Source organism: Metopolophium dirhodum, chromosome 1, assembly GCF_019925205.1.
Source record: "Metopolophium dirhodum isolate CAU chromosome 1, ASM1992520v1, whole genome shotgun sequence".
NCBI lineage: Eukaryota > Metazoa > Arthropoda > Insecta > Hemiptera > Aphididae > Metopolophium > Metopolophium dirhodum.
The window spans coordinates 146,483,960-146,502,335 of record NC_083560.1 but is presented as its reverse complement, the minus strand read 5'-3'; the positions used below and the strand labels follow the sequence as shown (position 1 = coordinate 146,502,335).

At 31.2% G+C, this 18,376-nt stretch overlaps 1 protein-coding gene across 1 annotated transcript; it reads left to right on the top strand.

Moving 5' to 3' along the window:
* The first annotated feature begins 278 nt into the window (after positions 1-278).
* Positions 279-2,271, top strand: LOC132935923 (uncharacterized). The gene has a single exon (XM_061002571.1). The coding sequence runs from the start codon at positions 1,144-1,146 to the stop codon at positions 1,882-1,884; it is 741 nt and encodes a 246-aa protein (XP_060858554.1). The 5' UTR covers positions 279-1,143; the 3' UTR covers positions 1,885-2,271.
* The last annotated feature ends 16,105 nt before the right edge of the window (positions 2,272-18,376 follow it).

The window sequence follows — 18,376 nt, the reverse complement described above, 5'->3', positions numbered from 1 at the left end:
ATAGCACGTATAGTATCGGGTAATAACGAACCATGTCTTGATGGTTTTTTTATTACCTGAACATCTACATTTATAACATCTAATTTATCTTTCTGCTCAATCAAATTCATATTATTTTCATATAAATACTCTAGATTTTTTAAATTTATAGCCAGTTATAGATGGCGTGTTCAACTCGCAAGTATAAGTCAGACAAGACTGGAAAAGGATTAGTAAACTCTCTTATAAATAGTCTCCCGTTCGAAGCCCATGTTTCAGGCTATCAGTATTGTGGCCCTGGTACAAAATTAAAAAAGAGACTAGATCGTGGTGATAAAGGAATAAACCCATTGGATGCTGCTTGTCGTGATCACGATATTGTGTATGCAACGAGTAAAAATTTAGACGATAGACATAAAGCTGATAAAGTGCTAGAAAATCGTGCTTGGGAGAGATTTAAAGCAAAAGATACACCTAGAAAAGAGAAATTAGTTGCGTACGCAGTAACAAACGCAATGAAAGCTAAAAGAAAAATAGGTATGGGTTGCAAACGGAAACGTGCTATAAAAACAAATTGTATACTAGCAGCGAAAAAAAAAAGAATCTCAAAAAAAAAGAATGGTGGTAAAAGGTTGATTTTAGTACCGAGACAATCAGGAGGTGCAATTCCCTTAATACCTATATTTGCAGGATTGTCAGCACTTGGTAGTTTGATGTCTGGAGGTGCTAGTGTGTATAATGCGGTTCAAAATTCAAAAAGAAAAAAAGGCAGTGGTTTGAAATCAAACAAGAATAGGTTAAGGAAAAAAAACTGATGATCACGCTACCTGATAGACCGCTTTCGTCTCAAGATATTATAAAATACATCGGAAAGTTGAAAATCAATCATTTCCGTGGTGTCTTTTCACGTGATAACTTACCTAAAAAACCACATACGATTGAATGTGGTATATTAAACTTGGATACATCTTCAGGCGACGGAAGCCATTGGGTAGCGTTTTATAAAAATAAGGACAAAGTTGTATATTTTGATAGCTTTGGTGATTTACCACCACCAATTGAATTACAACATTATTTCAGACAGTTCAAAATAGTATACAACTATTCCAACTATCAAGACTTCAATACATTTAACTGTGGTCATTTATGTCTTGAATTCTTGCAATGCATGAATCTATTACATTAAATCTAACTGGAAATTCAACTGTATTGTCGGTAAATTATTTTCCATCTCTAAACGTTTACGAGGATTCAGAAATAGCTTTGTTATCTTTGCAAACGTGCAATTCATTTCCAAATATTATAAATCCAACTAATAACCGGCTGAGAATAAAATCAATTCCTCCAGATAGAATAGCAAAAATTCAATTTTTTGTACCAGTCGAATGCCGTGACATAGAAGATATTAACAAATATATGGTAGAAGAGTTATCTCAAGTTAATAAAGTCTACGGAACAAAGCTGACATTCAGTGTACGTATTGATCCTGTCGATTTTAGAACGTATATAAAATGTAATGGAATACTAAACTTTGAGCATCCGTATAGTATAGCACCTGTTTTTGGGTATAGAAAGAAAGTTTGTGGACCGTTTCATGAAGAACATCGATCGGATAAAGCTGCAAATTTAAACACAATTAATTCTATAAAAGTAATGTGTAATATAGCACATGGGTCATTCAACAACCAACTTCAAAGCCATTCGATATATGAGTTTTTCCCAAGTGGGAGAAGAGGAACAAAGGTTGTTCAATCTCCGGTAAACCTTATATATTACAGATTAAACAAAACAGATATTAATTCAATTACTGTTCAGTTAGTTGACCAAAACAATAATCCAATTGACAATTTTAACGAAACGTTAACAGTTGTTCTGCATATTAAACGTCACGGATCTCATCATTAAATTTATATCTTAGATTTTGTAATGTATGAGTCAGTTACTTTAAGTTTAACTGGGAATGCTACCATATTATCTGTAAATTATTTTCCGTCTATAAACCTTTACGAGGACTCAGAAATAGCTTTGTTATGTTTACAGTCATTTAATTCGTTTCCAAATATTAATGATAATAATAATAAATTTTCTATACAAGTAGCTGAGAATGAAAACAATAATGATCCTATGATATGTTTTATTACATTGGAAGAGGGTTGTTATGAAATTGAAGATATTAAGCAACGAGTTAAGAAGCAAATAGATGACTATAATAGTAAAAACTTAACCAATTTAACATTCGACATTACAGTTGATCCTAACGATTTCAGATCGTATATAAAATGTAATGGGATACTACACTTTGAGCATCCGTATAGTATAGCACCTGTATTCGGTTTTGAAAAACGAGTATATAAGCCACACAATGAAATTCTTCAATCGGAAAAAGCTGTAAATTTAAACACAATTAATTCTATAAAAGTAATGTGTAATATAGCTCAAGGATCATTCAACAACCATCTTCAGAGTCATTCGATTTATGAGTTTTTCCCAAGTGAAAGGACAGGGTTGAAAGTAATTCAGTCACCACCAAATTTAATATATTACAAATTGAATAAAACAAATATTGATTCGATAACCGTTCAGTTAGTTGATCAAGATCATAATCCGATTGATAATTTTGCTGAGGCATTGACAATTGTGTTACATATTAAACGTTACGGATCTTGAGATGGGTTTAAAATTCAATATAAACCCACTACTTCGGATCAGTACAACTAGTCATAAGACTAAAGTGCTACCAGCAACATCAAATCAAATAAAAAAATTGACGGTGAAGAATAAAAAAATTTTACAAGCTTTGGGTTATCAATTAAAGCAGAATGCCTGAAAGTGATATTTTGGATATAACTTCACAGTACGAAACGGATTCTAAAATTACAAAAATTGAATATCATTCATACGCACCGTATACAACATCATTTAATAATAATGATGAAATACGTATATCGATCCAGCAAACGGATGTCTATCCATATCTACACGAAAGCTTTATTTTTTTGGAAGGAATAATTACTGATGCTACCAAAGTGAAACTAACTAATAACGGTTACTCTTACCTTTTTGAGCAAATACGGTTGGAAATCAATGGGATAGAAGTAGATAGCACGCGTGTTCTTGGAATCACTAGCTCGTTGAAAGGTTACTTATCCGGTACACCAGACAACTACAATTGCTATGAAAATGCTGGCTGGAATTTTAAAAACGCAACGCAATCAGAAAATGATAAAGGCGAATTTAGTGCTTGCATTCCATTGAAATATTGGTTAGGTTTGTTTGAAGATTATAAAAGAATATTAGTGAATTCTAGATTGGAATTAATATTAACTCGAAGTCATAGCGATTTAAATGCTTTAAGTTTAAAAACTGGTGTAACTGCTTCTGAAGGTAAAGTCGTTTTAAATAAAATAGCCTGGATGGTTCCACATATAACTGTTGACGATGAAGAAAGGTTAAAATTATTGAAACTTATAGAAAAAGAAAAAAGTTTGTTTATTCCTTTTAGATCTTTTGAGACTTTTGAATATCCTGAACTCGGAACCGCTAAAAAGTTGTATGGAATTTGAAAACTGCTTCAAAATTAGAAAAACCACGATTTATCATAATTGGATTGCAAAAAGGACGCAAAAATATGTTATCGAAAGATTGTAGTATATTTGACCATTGTAATTTAACAAACGTTAAAGTATTTCTGAACTCGATAGCTTATCCATACAATAATTTGAATTTAGATTTTACTAAAAATAATTTCACTTTATTATATAATATGTATACATCGTTTCAAGAATCGTACTATGAAAAAAGTATTCGTAACCCGATATTGAGTCCTTCTACTTTTCTGACAAACGCTCCAATTATAGTCATCGATACTTCGAAACAGAACGATTCAGCTACTGCCTCGGCAGTGGATGTTCAATTGGAAATTGAAGCTTCAGAATCGCTTGCAGGTGTAACTGCATACTGTTTATTAATTCATGATCGTATTGTAGAATATGTACCTTTTACTAGAGAAGTAAGGAAACTTGTGTAAATATAATTAAGAATTAATTTTTAACAATAAAAACTATTATTTAATAATTTGTGTTCTTTACTTGAAATAATTATTTTAGTTTTAAGATTTGCTAAAAAATTTGCTACACGAAGACAAAATTTGGTAGAAAATCTCTGTTTTGTGTTACACGGTAAATCTGAGTGCTCCAAGGGAGACATTCCCCCTTGAAAAAAAATTTTTACCGTGGAAAAGCTGGCTGTGAACATACAAATATATACTACTAACGTTAGGACAAATAGTAACAGCCGCTAGAGAAGGAATAATACACCCAAGTCTTATGACACCGCAAGAATTAGCATCAACTTTAAAATCAATAGAACTAACAATTAAGAAACAATATAGCATTCCTATGGGAACAAAAGCTTCGGAATTAAATGAATTTCAAAAAATTACTAAAATGAGTATTTACTATGAAAACGATAATTTAGTATTCATTACAAAAATACCGTTAGTTATTGACATTGAACTTACATTATACCATTTAATACCTATACCAATAATCCATGTTCAAAATAATACTGAAGGGTGGTATCTTCCAACAGTTACTTATAACAATATTGCAATAACTAAAGATAGAAAACGATTTACTACATATACAGACAAACAATTGGACGACTGTACAGAGACTACAATGTATAGAATATGTAGAATACTACAGCCAATTCAAGAAAACAGCGAACGTCAACCATGCGAATTACAACTATTCAAAGGACCTGATACTACTTCTAATCAACGGAACTGTGCAATCGAAAAATTTAATCTACAAAGGAACATATACCATAAATTACGAAACAAAAACACCTGGTTACATGTGGGAAGTGAAGCACTGACCGTAAGTTGTACAGATATGGTCGAGCCATTTACGCTAGATACTAATAAATCTATCGTGAACAATAATTGTCAAGTATTTACACAAGATGCAGTACTAACCGCCACAGAAGAGATTACCAACACGAATTATAAAGATTTCATACCTACAACTAACATAAAAAGCATTTTAGAGAAGATACCTGAACACATACATAGATTCGAAGTAAATAAAGAATGGGGAGACAATCCAAATATACAATTAACGGATCTACACGGCGTATCCAAGTCCTTGGATGAAGTACAACAAATGATAGACCAAGAAGTTTTAAGAGAACAAAGCCAAAAACATCAGTTTATACACAGTAACTTACTATATGTAACAATAGTATTAGCAGCACTATCTCTCGTACTCATAATAGCAATATATATATTAATTAAATGCAAATATATTAGTGATGAATAAGTAATAGATATACCCAGAAGGATAGTTAAATATAGACCATCAAACAGAAGTGACTACATAAGGGGGTTTGAAGAGACACCATTCACTCCACCACCGTCACCAAGATAAAAAAAAAATATATATATATATAATAATAAATAATAAGTTAATTTATTAATATTAATAATAATTATAATAGTAATGCAATCAAATAATATAATTATGTTTCAGAAAATAAACAAGAGAACGTCAAAATAAAATATACGTTAACCATTAAATTAAAATTATAAATATGGGCGAAAATGCACAAATATCTTTAGATTATTCATTTACATTACATGCAATCGATTTTATTAAAGAACTAAAGGAAGTATTATTAACTAGTGCGCATATTCAATTAGTACGAAGAAACATAGTATACGTAAGCTGTTTTGAACACCATGTACTAGAAGCAAACAATAGAATGCCCGTACCATTATCAGAAGAAGAATTAGATTTAGTGATGATTCCTTTGACCACTTGTCTTCATCCATTTTGTAACCTTACATGTCCGAATAGATCAATTTGTTTAACTATAGGTGCAGTATTAAATCAATTAATTAATAGACGTATCATTACCACCGATTTATTTTTATAAATAAATCCTTGTAAAAAAAAAAATAAAAAAAAAAATAATAATAAATAAATAAATAAATAAATAAGAATAAATCAAATAAAAATAAATAAATAATAATAATATTAAATAAATAATAATATAAATTATAAATACGTACAGATAGAAAAAAATAATACGTAAAAATAATATTTCATAAGTAATATTAACAGAAATTAGAATAGTAGTAATATTAACGTAACTATCGTAATAAATAATGAAATTTTAACTATTTCAGAGTATAAGAAGAACGAAATATAAATACACGTAAAAGTTTAATATATAAAGATTTTAACAGAGACAAACATGAACGAAAACATACCATTGTCGGCAGAACTACCATTGACACTACAAGCAATAGAATTTTTCAGAGAGCTGAAAAACGAATTATTAAACGGGCAGCACAATCAGTTCGTCCGGGGGGATATGATTTGTGTAGGATGTTTCAAACGACATGTCATAGAAGCTAATAGGAGAATGACTATGCCGTTTACACAACGTATTTTAAATCAAGCTATGGTACCGGTAACTGCATTTATACACGCAGTAATTGTTAACCCTAGGGCGGATAGTTCAATCTGTGTAGAAGTCGGAATACTTTTAGAGCAACTAATTTCACGACGTATATTATTCACGGACCATATATTCGAAGAGTAAAACATAATAACAACAACACAAGAAAATTAAATATAGTAGTAATATGTAACTATAGTAATAATAATATACATAAATTTAATATTTTATATATATTCTAGCTCTCAAATCCGTTTTTTCATAATGGATTTCGAATTCACTATGATCAATAGGACCGAAATATTATTGGTATCCGGCGCCATCTCCAACAGTTTAGAAAAATATAAACCGATATATTTGTATAGACTATGTAGAAAATATAGAAAAAAATAAAATATATATAGAGATTTTTAGGATAATTTCATGGTGAAGGTAATTACGTAGACTTAACGCAGTTATATTATTTTAGATTTATCGAAGAATTAAAAAAAATATTGAGCACCGAAGTACATATTTATAAACTTAAGGAAAATAAGATGGAACCGGTATGCTTTAACTGGCACATATTAAAAGCAAACAAAAGATTAAACGAACGTTATGATTTCAAAAAATTAAATAAGATAACCAGAAATATTGAACTCTTTATGAATGACCATTGTAACGGAGAATGTAAGGAATTACTTAAATTAATAGAGAAAACAAGAGATCCAAGCTATATACTCGAATATCCTAAGTAAATGAAATTATGTTGACATATATGTGTAACAGTTTATTATATTATTCACATAACTTATCAATTGGTGGAAGATTTATTATAACTAACAAATATTGTATTCAAAAGGGGAAATATAAACTTATATTATATAATAAACTAAACATTTTAACACTTCTAATATTATAATTTCAGGTAATCAAAATTTATATTATTATGTATTCAAATTTTATCTTATTGTAAAAAAAAAAAAAGAACACAATGTAATTAAATAAAATTGTAAATTACATTATAAATGTAAAATGTCATAAAATATGTATAACAAATTGTAACCTATTATAACAAAATTGTAAATGTAAAACATATATATATCTATCAATTATTGTAACTTGTTATAAACAAGATTGTAATGAAATGTAAAAACTATAACAAATTGTAAATGTAAATGTATACCAAATTGTAAAATCAACTACTGTTGACTATTGAACTTAAATAGTATTGTTAAAGATTCTTAACCTTACAGGCTAATAATCTTTTTTTTGGCAGGGAGGTATAAAGGAATAGCTTTACGCACTCAATTCATGTATTCGTATATAAGTATTATTATACTCGGAGAGGCAGTTCTCCTTGAGTTGTTATGGTCTCCTAGACGTAACCTCATAGTTAGAAACTATATCCTATTTTGGCAAACTAATCAAGGGGAGCGGCCAACAACAAGTCACGAGCGGCAGTTGCGAGAATAACAACTTATTGAACCAGCTACATACACCGCCCCGTCCATGCGCAGGATCCATCAAAGGAACCGACATCATATATAGGAGGGCTGGAAACACAGTAAGGACAGATGTACCTGGACCAGCAACGCAGAAGCGACTTCACGCCACTAGCCATATACAGGACGACGACTACTTCTACTACTATTACCACGACGATACTATACATTTTATATTTGTTCTAATAAAACATTGTATTATAAATCTAATTTGGCTACCATTATTTCCAAATCATTTACATAGAGAATCCCTGAAGGGGCAGCACGTAACACTATGATAATGTTAAGTATATCAATAGGTTAAATTTATATTTTTATTATAAAAGATTGCATATGACATATAACATTTTACAAATACTTTTTGAATGTATACATGTCATTTACTATATGAATACTATCTTGTAATAAGTAGTTAGAATAATATTTCATAAATTATAAATTTAATTTCAATTTTCTTAAAGCTTCCGTGTTTATATTATTAAATATTTTATTGCTTTATCAAGCTAGTATATATTTCTCAACTGTTAAATCATGGATATTGTATATTCATATACTCAAATATAGTGCCAAACTAATTCATATATAAAATGTAATAATTAAAAGAAAAAATGAAATATTCATGCATGACAAATAAGATATTTGTATTAATACTGCAACATTTATATTATGTTTATCAGTAACAGAACTGTGATAAAATGTAAAATCATTTCTTTTACATAACAGTTAATCAGCATAGGTTTATAAACAAGAAACATTTTTTCTATGTTTCAATAATATATAACTAAACCAGTAAAATATATGGTATATTAGGGCCGCGCCACACTAGAGCGGTTTTGACGCGCGGTGAAAACGCGCGAGCACCGCGCGTCAAAAACGCGAGATGAAAACGCATACCATGTAATGGAGTGCGTCAAACTAGCGCGATTTTACCGCGCGTTACCGCGTGACACCGCTGTATGCCATGGTTTTGTGTTTTCGCCGCGTCAACCGCTTATCTACCGCTACTAATCAAACACATTATTTTCAATGACACGCGACACACTACGGCGGTTACAACGCGCGGTTCTATTTCATTAAAATTTTAAACATTTTTAAGGTTTTAAGTTTTTTTAAAAACATTTCAACATGATTGACATCGAATTGCTTATTCACGAAATTGAAAAAGAAGAATGCCTGTGGAAAACTAGCAATAAAGATTACATGGATAAACATAGCAAACAAAAATCCTGGATCAATGTAGCCAGTGTTATATTCAGTACTTGGAGCACATTTTCAGAGAAGGAACAGGTAGCTCGTGGTGAGTTTTTTTAAAATTTATATATTAATTAATAATTAATAAAATAACTAAATAATATTACGGGGTTAACATATAATTTTGTTTTTACTCATAAATTTGTATTGTACAATATGAAGTAATAATCTAAAGTTATAAAATATTAGGAATGCATACCTACTATTCTAATTATTCAAGTATCGGAATACATATTAATAATATTCATAATAAAACTTATACTATAACTGTATAACTTATAACTTACAAGTTATCTTCTATGATATGTATATTATATTTGATTTTAATAATTTTTTTTTTTTTTAGTCTTCAATCCTTAGATTGGTTTGCTGCAGTTCTCCATGCTTCCCTATCATTACTCAATTCCTTTAGTTTTTTATAACTATTCTTCCCCATGTCACTCATTAATTGCTTCATATACTCCATCCTTGGTCTTCCTCTTCCTATATGGCCTTCAACGTCGCCTTCTATGACGGTTTTTGTTAAACTCTCATGGCGTAGTAGATGTCCTATCATTTTAGCTCTTCTAACTTTTACGGTATGCCATAGTATTTCCTTTTCTTTTATTCTAATTAGTACTGCTTCATTCGTTATTCTATCAATCCATTTAATTCTTAACATTTTACGATAACACCACATTTCAAAGGCCTCTAGTTTTCTTTTCTCTGTTGCACTGATTGTCCAGGTTTCACAGCCATATAAGGCAATACTCCATATATATATTTTTAAGAACCTTTTCCTTACCTCTAAGTCCATACTATTGGTGGTTAATAGATGTTTTTTATTCTGGAAAGCCCTCTTCGCTTGCGCTATTCTACTTAGAATTTCATCTTTACTACGGCCATCTTCTGTTATTTTACTTCCTAAATAATTAAAGTGTTGTACTTGTTCTATGCGTGCGTTATCTATGTATATATTAAGTTGAGCAGGGTTTGTCTTGCTGCACGCCATAACCTTTGTCTTTTTTTTATTTAATCGCATTCCATATTTGTCCCCTAATATTTTATTGACCTTAGTTAAAATATTTTGCAGGTCATTTTCTGTTTCTGCGCAGAAAGCGATGTCATCAGCAAATCTCAGAGCGTTAATTGTTTCTCCACCTATTCTAACTCCTTGCTTTACTTCTATTCTTAGTTCTTTCATTACTTCTTCAATATATAGATTAAACAGCATGGGTGATAGGTTACAGCCCTGTCGTACCCCTTTTTTAATTTTTGCTATTTCTTCTTTTCCATCTATACGAATTAATAAAGTTTGGTTTTTGTATAAATTATAAATGCATCTTCTGTCGAAATACTTAATTCCAATTGATTTCAGAATATCGAATAATATACTCCACTTTACATTATCAAACGCCTTCTCTAAATCGACAAAGGCTATAAATGTATCTTTGTTTCTTCTAATTTGTTTTTCAATTAGTACTCTTAGTGTTGAAATTGCCTCCCTTGTTCCTATGTTTTTTCTGAATCCAAATTGATCTTTACTCAGATTTTCTTCTATCTTTTTATCTATCCTGTTTTTGATTATCCTGGTGATAATTTTGGCGGCATGTGTGATGAGGTCTAATGTTCTGTACTCTTCACATTTTTGTGTTCCTTTCTTTTTTGGAATCAGTACCACAATACCCTTCTCGAAATCACTAATGGTTCTTCCCTTTAAATATATTTCATTGCATATTTTGTACAGTTCTTTTTTAACAACTACGTCTGTGTATTTAAGTAACTCTGCTGGGATTTCATCTACACCATACGCTTTATTGTTTTTAAGGGAGTCCATCGCATGATCAAATTCTGTCTGCAAGATATAATCACCTTTATCATCCTCATCTACATTATCCTCTTCCTCAAATATCATAGTTGAATTATCTTCATATAATTCTGCCAGATATTCTTTCCATCTTTTAGCCCTTTGATCAGCTTCTAGTAATAATTCGCCGTTTTTGTTTACTAGGGTTCCTGCGTTTTGTTTCCTTTCACGAAAAAGCTTTTTGGTTTCTGAAAACGCCAGGTCACTTCTTCCTTTTTTTAAAAAATTTTCTATTCCCTTACATTGCTCATCTAGCCATTTTTCTTTAGCTTTTTTTATCTTCCTTTGCACTTCATTTCGTATTCTTTTGTATTGTTGTTGTTCTTGAGTGTTAGTTTGATTTTTATACCTTCTTCTTTCATTTATTAGCTTAACTATTTCGTCTGTCATCCAAGGCTTCCTCGGCTCTTTCTTTTGGGTTCCTAATACTTCCTCTGCCTGGGTCTTTAGAATTTCCTTAATATTTTCCTATTTATTTTCCTCCGACTGACAGTTCTCAATTTGTATGTTGTTTAATACTTTCTTACATTTCTCTTTAAATTCTATTCTCTTCTCACCTTTCTTAGTTTTTTTGTACTTTAGATTTGTTTCCATAATAATTAGATTGTGATCGCTGTCAATATCAGCACCAGGATAAGTTTTGCATTGTTTAATTTGATTTTTAAAACGTTGTTTAGTAATAATGTAATCGATTTGATATCTCGCTGTATCTCCCGGCCTCTTCCAGGTATATAATCTTCTTTTATGGTGTTGGAAAAAAGTGTTTGCAATTGTCAATTTGTGTTGTGTACAGAACTGTATTAGTCGTTCCCCTCTCTCATTTCTGGTTCCCAAGCCATAACTACCCGTTATGTTACTTTCATTCCCTTCGCCTACTGCTGCATTCCAGTCGCCCAGGATTATAACATTCTCCCCTGCTTTAGTCATCGTCATTATTTCATCTATTTTATCATAAGTTTCTTCAACTTCTTAGTCATTATGTGATGATGTTGGCATATATACTTGGATAATCGTTGTAATAGCAGGTTTAGTGTTAATTTTAACCATGATGATCCTATCTGTACATTGATAGTAGCTGATCACACTTTCTCCACACTGTTTATTCATGATGATGCCTACCCCAGTATGTCCATTTTCCGAGCCTGTATGAATGAATCTGTACTCATCACTCCAAAAGTCACCGGGATCTAGCCATCTTACTTCACTCATCCCTATAATGTCAATATTTAGGCTTCTCATTTCTAGTTTTAAATTTTCAAACTTTCCGCTTCTTCTCAAAGTTCTTACATTCCATGTGCCTACTCTTTTATAGTTTTGTTTTTTTTTTACTCAAGGTAGTCTCCACCCGGACATCCGAACGGGAGACTAGTTTACGTCCGGAATCTTTTACAATGAGTTCACAATCCATAACTGCAGATACTAGGGATAATAAGGTGGTGGTTTCCCGTTTCCTTCCACCTCGCAGTTTTGTAACCCTTTAGATGGCTGCCATCTTCACTTTCAAATGTTTGGTATGTAGCTGTACCGATCTCCTTGATCTCCACCTACATCCAATACTGGGGAAGCTGCCCCAGACCCTTTTGGTCGCCTCTTACGACAAGCAGGGATTGCTCTGGGCCTATTCTATCCCGGGACCTAGACGGGCTGATTTTAATATAAAATATATAAATAGTTTCAAAATTAAAAGTTTAAAATAGATTTGTTATTATTATAACTACTACTCAAATGTAATATAAAGTTAACATAATAATTATTATAGGTAAATTTGTACACAAAATTGAAAAAGTGCTATACAAAATGATATTAGAAAGATACTGAACCCGAGTTCATGAAATATTCAGAAAAATATTCCCGAATTTCTATGCCTTGTTGACGAGCTCCTAAATTTCTATTTGAATTTCTATTTTGAAAATCTTCCAAATTATTTGAAAGAGTGTCTTCAAATTTATACCCATCCCTACGTCTGACATAATTGTGTAAAATATAGTACGCTTTTACCACATCGTCCGCAAAATTAGGTTCAACTAACATAGCACTATGTAAAACCCTCCATTTGTTTGCCAATATACCAAACGCACATTCAACGTATCTTCGAGCTCTGGATAGGCGGTAGTTAAATATTTTTCGTTTAAATGTAAGACCTCGCCCGGGGTATGGCCTCAAAAGATTTCTATGTAAGCCAAATGCTTCATCCCCAATAATGACGTAAGGCTGTGGACTGTTGTTTGTATTAGGTAAGCAAGTAGGTGCTGGTAAATTCAACTGTTCAGAGTAAAGTTTTTCCGAATGGACACTCTTTGAAAATTTTAGAGTCACTGTCTTTACCATATGCACGGACATCAATAGTAATAAAACAATAATCAGCGTCCACTACAGCCATTAGCACAATGGAAAAAATATTTTTTGTAGTTAAAAAATAGTGACCCTGCATTATTTGAATTAACACAACGGATATGCTTCCCGTCGACTGCTCCAATGCAGTTTGGGAAGTTGGTTTTTAAATAAAATTTGTTGGCTATATCTAGCCATTGGTTGGGGTTAGGTTCTGGCATTTCTTGGGGTTGTAAGGTCTCCCATAAAGATTGGTACGTTTCTCGAACTATACCACTTATAGTACTTCGTCCAAGTAAAAATTCGAACTGCAGTGCTACAAAATTTGTTCCGGTTGACAAATACCTGTAATTGTATAATACAAACCACTTTAATTATATAGCTTGAATACAAATAATTAAACGATGTTTGTATATAAAGTTGCATTTAATCACTAGAAAAATTTAAAAATATGTATGGATTTCACAATTTTTTGTCCGTCTAGTTTTACTTTCCGGCAATTCCGGCACTGACAAAATAAGGCCGATATAAATGATTCACTGAATAATATAAATACAACTACTCCTGAGCCTACAAGTTCCTCCGAGCCTAAAAATAAAAAACCAAAAGTAACAACATTTCAGCAAAGTTTGCTAGAAGTTATGAAAAATCCTCCAATGATCAAAAGTAATAATGATTAATTTGATCCGGATAAAGCATTTTTATTATCATTCCTACCAGATTTCAAAAAAATGAACGATAATCAAAAATTAGATTTTAAGATTTCATTCATGCAATCAGTAAGACACATTCTAAATCCTTCCAGTGATCATCCACAATATTCAAACATACAACAGTTCAACTACCCTAACAACTTTTATTCTCCTAACTCTCATACTCCTTCACTAAACCAATTTCCGGTACAAAGTTTTCATCCAAGTGTTACTCAAACTGTACACACCCATTCGAGCCATTCTCAACCACCACCAAGTTCGTCTTCTCCTACTGATTATGAGGATATAGGCATGCATCACAGTGTTTAATTTTATATAAGAATTTTTTTGTGTTTGAAAAGGTTTATTTATTTATTTTATTTTATTTATTTTGTTTTTATTTATATTAGTAGTTGGTACAAGATGTACGTTAAAAAAGAAAACAATTATTACTTTTTTTTATTATTTTATGATTATTTTCAAGATGAGAATAAATTATATTGTTTTATAGGTACATAAATAATGAAATATATATTAATATTATATAATTATTTTTGTTTGTACCTACCTGATTGTAATAGTTAATCTTTCTTCTGGACTTACAGGACTTCGAAACTTTGTTGTTTTTTTGGTGATTTGTGTACGTGATTTTTCAAGTAATTCGTCAAATGATATAATAGACATTCAATAGTACTCGAAAAATTTGTCTGAGTACTTTCGAATATCATTATAAAAGTTGAAAAATGTATTACTAGGTTCACGGGTTAGATTATAAGGATGAATCCAAAACTCTCTCTCTGTTCTTGGTGGGTCGAGATAACCAAATGATTCTGCCACTGCTATGACTCGAATAGCATTCATATAATAATTATAGTCCATACTGAATAAATACATAAATAAAAAATAGGTAAAAATAATAATAGGTAATACTTTGAAGTACCGAAGAATAAATAAATTTAAGTATACATGAATAATCAATATAATATAAATAAATATATTTGTTTTATATTTATTTATTAAATAAAATAAAATCTTATGTTTATTTGCATAAATATTAGAAACTAATCCGAGAGGCACAACTGTACTGTTCACAAAATTTGAGTCAACTGAACGCGAATAAAACGCTGTAGTGTGACACCAACAAACGCGCGTTAAAATCATCACGCGTGAAAATGAAGCGTTTTCACCGAGCGTCAAAACTGCTCTAGTGTGGCGCGACCCTTAAATATTCCATTTAAATGGTTTCGTTATGTATTGTAGGACCTTAAAAGAAACTCTCGAAAGTATATTTTTGAAACTCGGCATAAGTGGTTACTGGAGCATTTCATTTATGTTTTGAAACACTATTTAGCAACAGTTCCAGGTTCCAACGCTACATCAATTTTATGTATTTGAAACAGCCCAATGCACAGTGGGATATGAGATATTTTTTTTTCGATTAAGAAGTATACAATCTGTAAAATTAGTTTCACACTTTTACCACAAGAATAATATTATTATGTGCTATAGTCGCCTATAGAATAAAATATATATGACATGAAAACACTGTGAATTCTCGAAGTCTATGGATATAGATATTCTTATCTATGGCTGTGATAATTGTCGATGTTTTTATTTTTAGAACGTCAACAATTACCAAATTATTGAAAATATTGATTATTATCAAAATTATTATTACTACACATTGAAAGAATTTAATGGGACAAATAATTTTCAATCATTTATTGAAAATTTGTATGCTTTGTATCATAACTCACCAAAGAATATGACCGAACTTCATCATTAGAACAACAACTGCTACAGATTGGAAAAATGTTTACCATAAGGTGTTTGGCATCAAGCGAAAAAACAATTAAAGCTGTGTGGAACAATTATACTGCATTAAATGAAAATTTTTCTAAGTCATCTGTTGATAGTTCAAAAAATTCAAAAGATAGATCTAAGTACTCGGGACTTCAAAAAACGTTAGCATCAAAGGAATTTGTAAATAATTTGGGTAATTAAATTGATATTTCTACTTTTTATATTATGTTAGGTAGGTATGATGTTTTTTTATGATAAGTATTGTAAGAATAATTTTAAATTAATTTTTTATAACATATGTCATCTCTCATTACTATAATAATAATAATAATAATTAACAAGTAACAACACTACAGTATACAAATATTTATGTTTTAGGTATAATACATGATGCTATTAGTGAGCTAGCAGATTTATCATTGATACTACAAAATAGAAGCTTGAGTATAGCTGATGCAAACAAATGTATTCTTCGTACTATTAGAATTTTTGAATCTATTACCCGATTTACATTCAGCCATTGCCGCTGCTTATCGCACTGCTGTATTTAATTCCCAAAATACTTCAGCGGCAACGTCGTGGCAGTGAGTGTTTACATTGCCCTACTAATTGTGCAGCGCTAGCAGCAACCCAACTGGCAGCGCGAGCGCGATTGCGTGTTTACATTTTTACATTCTGCTCGATAAGTAAATCAGTTACCGCCAAACGCGTGAGAAGAAAAAAACTACGCTTACGTACTTAAATTTAACTTTTCTAAATTTTTTTCAATTTAGTACTCAAATAGTCTATTTGAATTTCAATATGCAAGGTGATTGGAGCAATGCAACAACAACAAATTCCTAGAATTGTATGAGGCTGAAAGCGCTATAGGGATGCTAAAGATAAAAACCATAAATTAAAACATAAAGTGCATGATGCGTGGAAGAGAATTAGTTTGGACATGAATAATATTCCTATTGAAGAATTAAAAGCTAAAAAAAAGTCACTTATGGCTACATTTAGGCCTCTACTAAAAAAGAAAAAAGCGTCAATTAGATCTGGAGCTGTGTTTCAGCCAATATGGTTTGCGTATGATATTATGGAGAGATTTTTGGGGACTGTAGTAAACCAGGCGCGGCTCCAAGGGGTGGCCACTGGGGCCATGCCCCCCCCCCAGGCTTTTCAAAAATTTTAATTTTTAACATATTTGTCCTTGTGTACTATTAAATCTTGATTTTAATTACCTACCTAACAATTTTATTTGGCGGCCTTAAAAAACAATATGACATTAGTATGAGGTGTCAGGTGTGTATCATAATATAGTCGGACTCTGTACTAATTTGGGGAAACAACTATTAACAGTGTATACTCAATTACATTATACAGACTACAGTCATAAACTCATAACATTTTAATACGTTTTCATAGTAAATTGTCGACGGACGGTTTATGTGCCTATATAATTTAGTCAATTATACAGGGTGTAACAGAAAGATATGACAGATTTACATGTAAATCTTACACAAATCTGTTATATCTTTCTGTTAGTTGTAACACTGTGTATAGTCCTTATAAAAGAATAATACTATAAATAAACGTGTTTACACGAATCGACTATCGAGTATCGATGTATCATGGCATACAGCATAAGGACATTTCCACGAAAAACCTAAGCCCCCAGTATTCTAAAAATAATCAAAATATTATTCATCAATGTATGTGTCCGCCGCGCCGGTCCGCGTCGTCGCGACGTCGCGTCGAACATACGATAACGATTATTACGTTAACGATTATTAGTAATGACGAATCATTTGTTAATGCTTCAGCAAAAAGACATTTAGTTTTGAAAAATATCCTTGGCAAAACCTTAACTGGTTTGTGCCAGACCAGATGGATTGAGATGCATGATGGTATCTTGAAATTTAAATCAGCTCTCCCTAAGGTAATATTATATTCATACATTTATATGTATATTGGTTATTAATTATTTTTAATATGAATTTGTTTAGATTGTTGAAGCACTAACTGAAGTATCAATGTGGTCAGAAAGAATATCATCTAGCAAAGCTTCAATTTTGTTGTCAGCCATAAACAATAGTGAGTTTATTATATGTATATTAGCTATGGTTGATGTACTTAAACTAACAATGCCAATATCACGACTTTTGTAATCAACGTCATTGGACTTAGCAAATGCTTCTTCATCAATAGATGGGGTAAAAGAAATTTTAGAGGAAAAACGTAAAAATTGTGTTTTTGAATTTAAAGTAATTTTTTCAAATGCAAGTGACTTAGCTACAGTTATTGGATTTGACTTAAGAATGCCTAGAATAGTTGGGAAACAAATAAATCGTAGCAATTATCAAGCGAAAGATACTGAACAATATTATTTGCGAAGTATTTACATACCACTATTGGACACTGTGAAAACAGATATGACTTTAAGATTATCAACCAGTACTTTAGAAGCTTTCGATTTACGTTTATTAATTCCTAAAACAATTGTAGTGTTAACTGACAAAGATTCCTGCGAGAAAAAAAATATA

Coding starts and splice junctions, on each gene's coding strand:
- LOC132935923 (XM_061002571.1), top strand. CDS start 1,144: ATGCATGAATCTATTACATTAAATCTAACTGGAAATTCAACTGTATTG.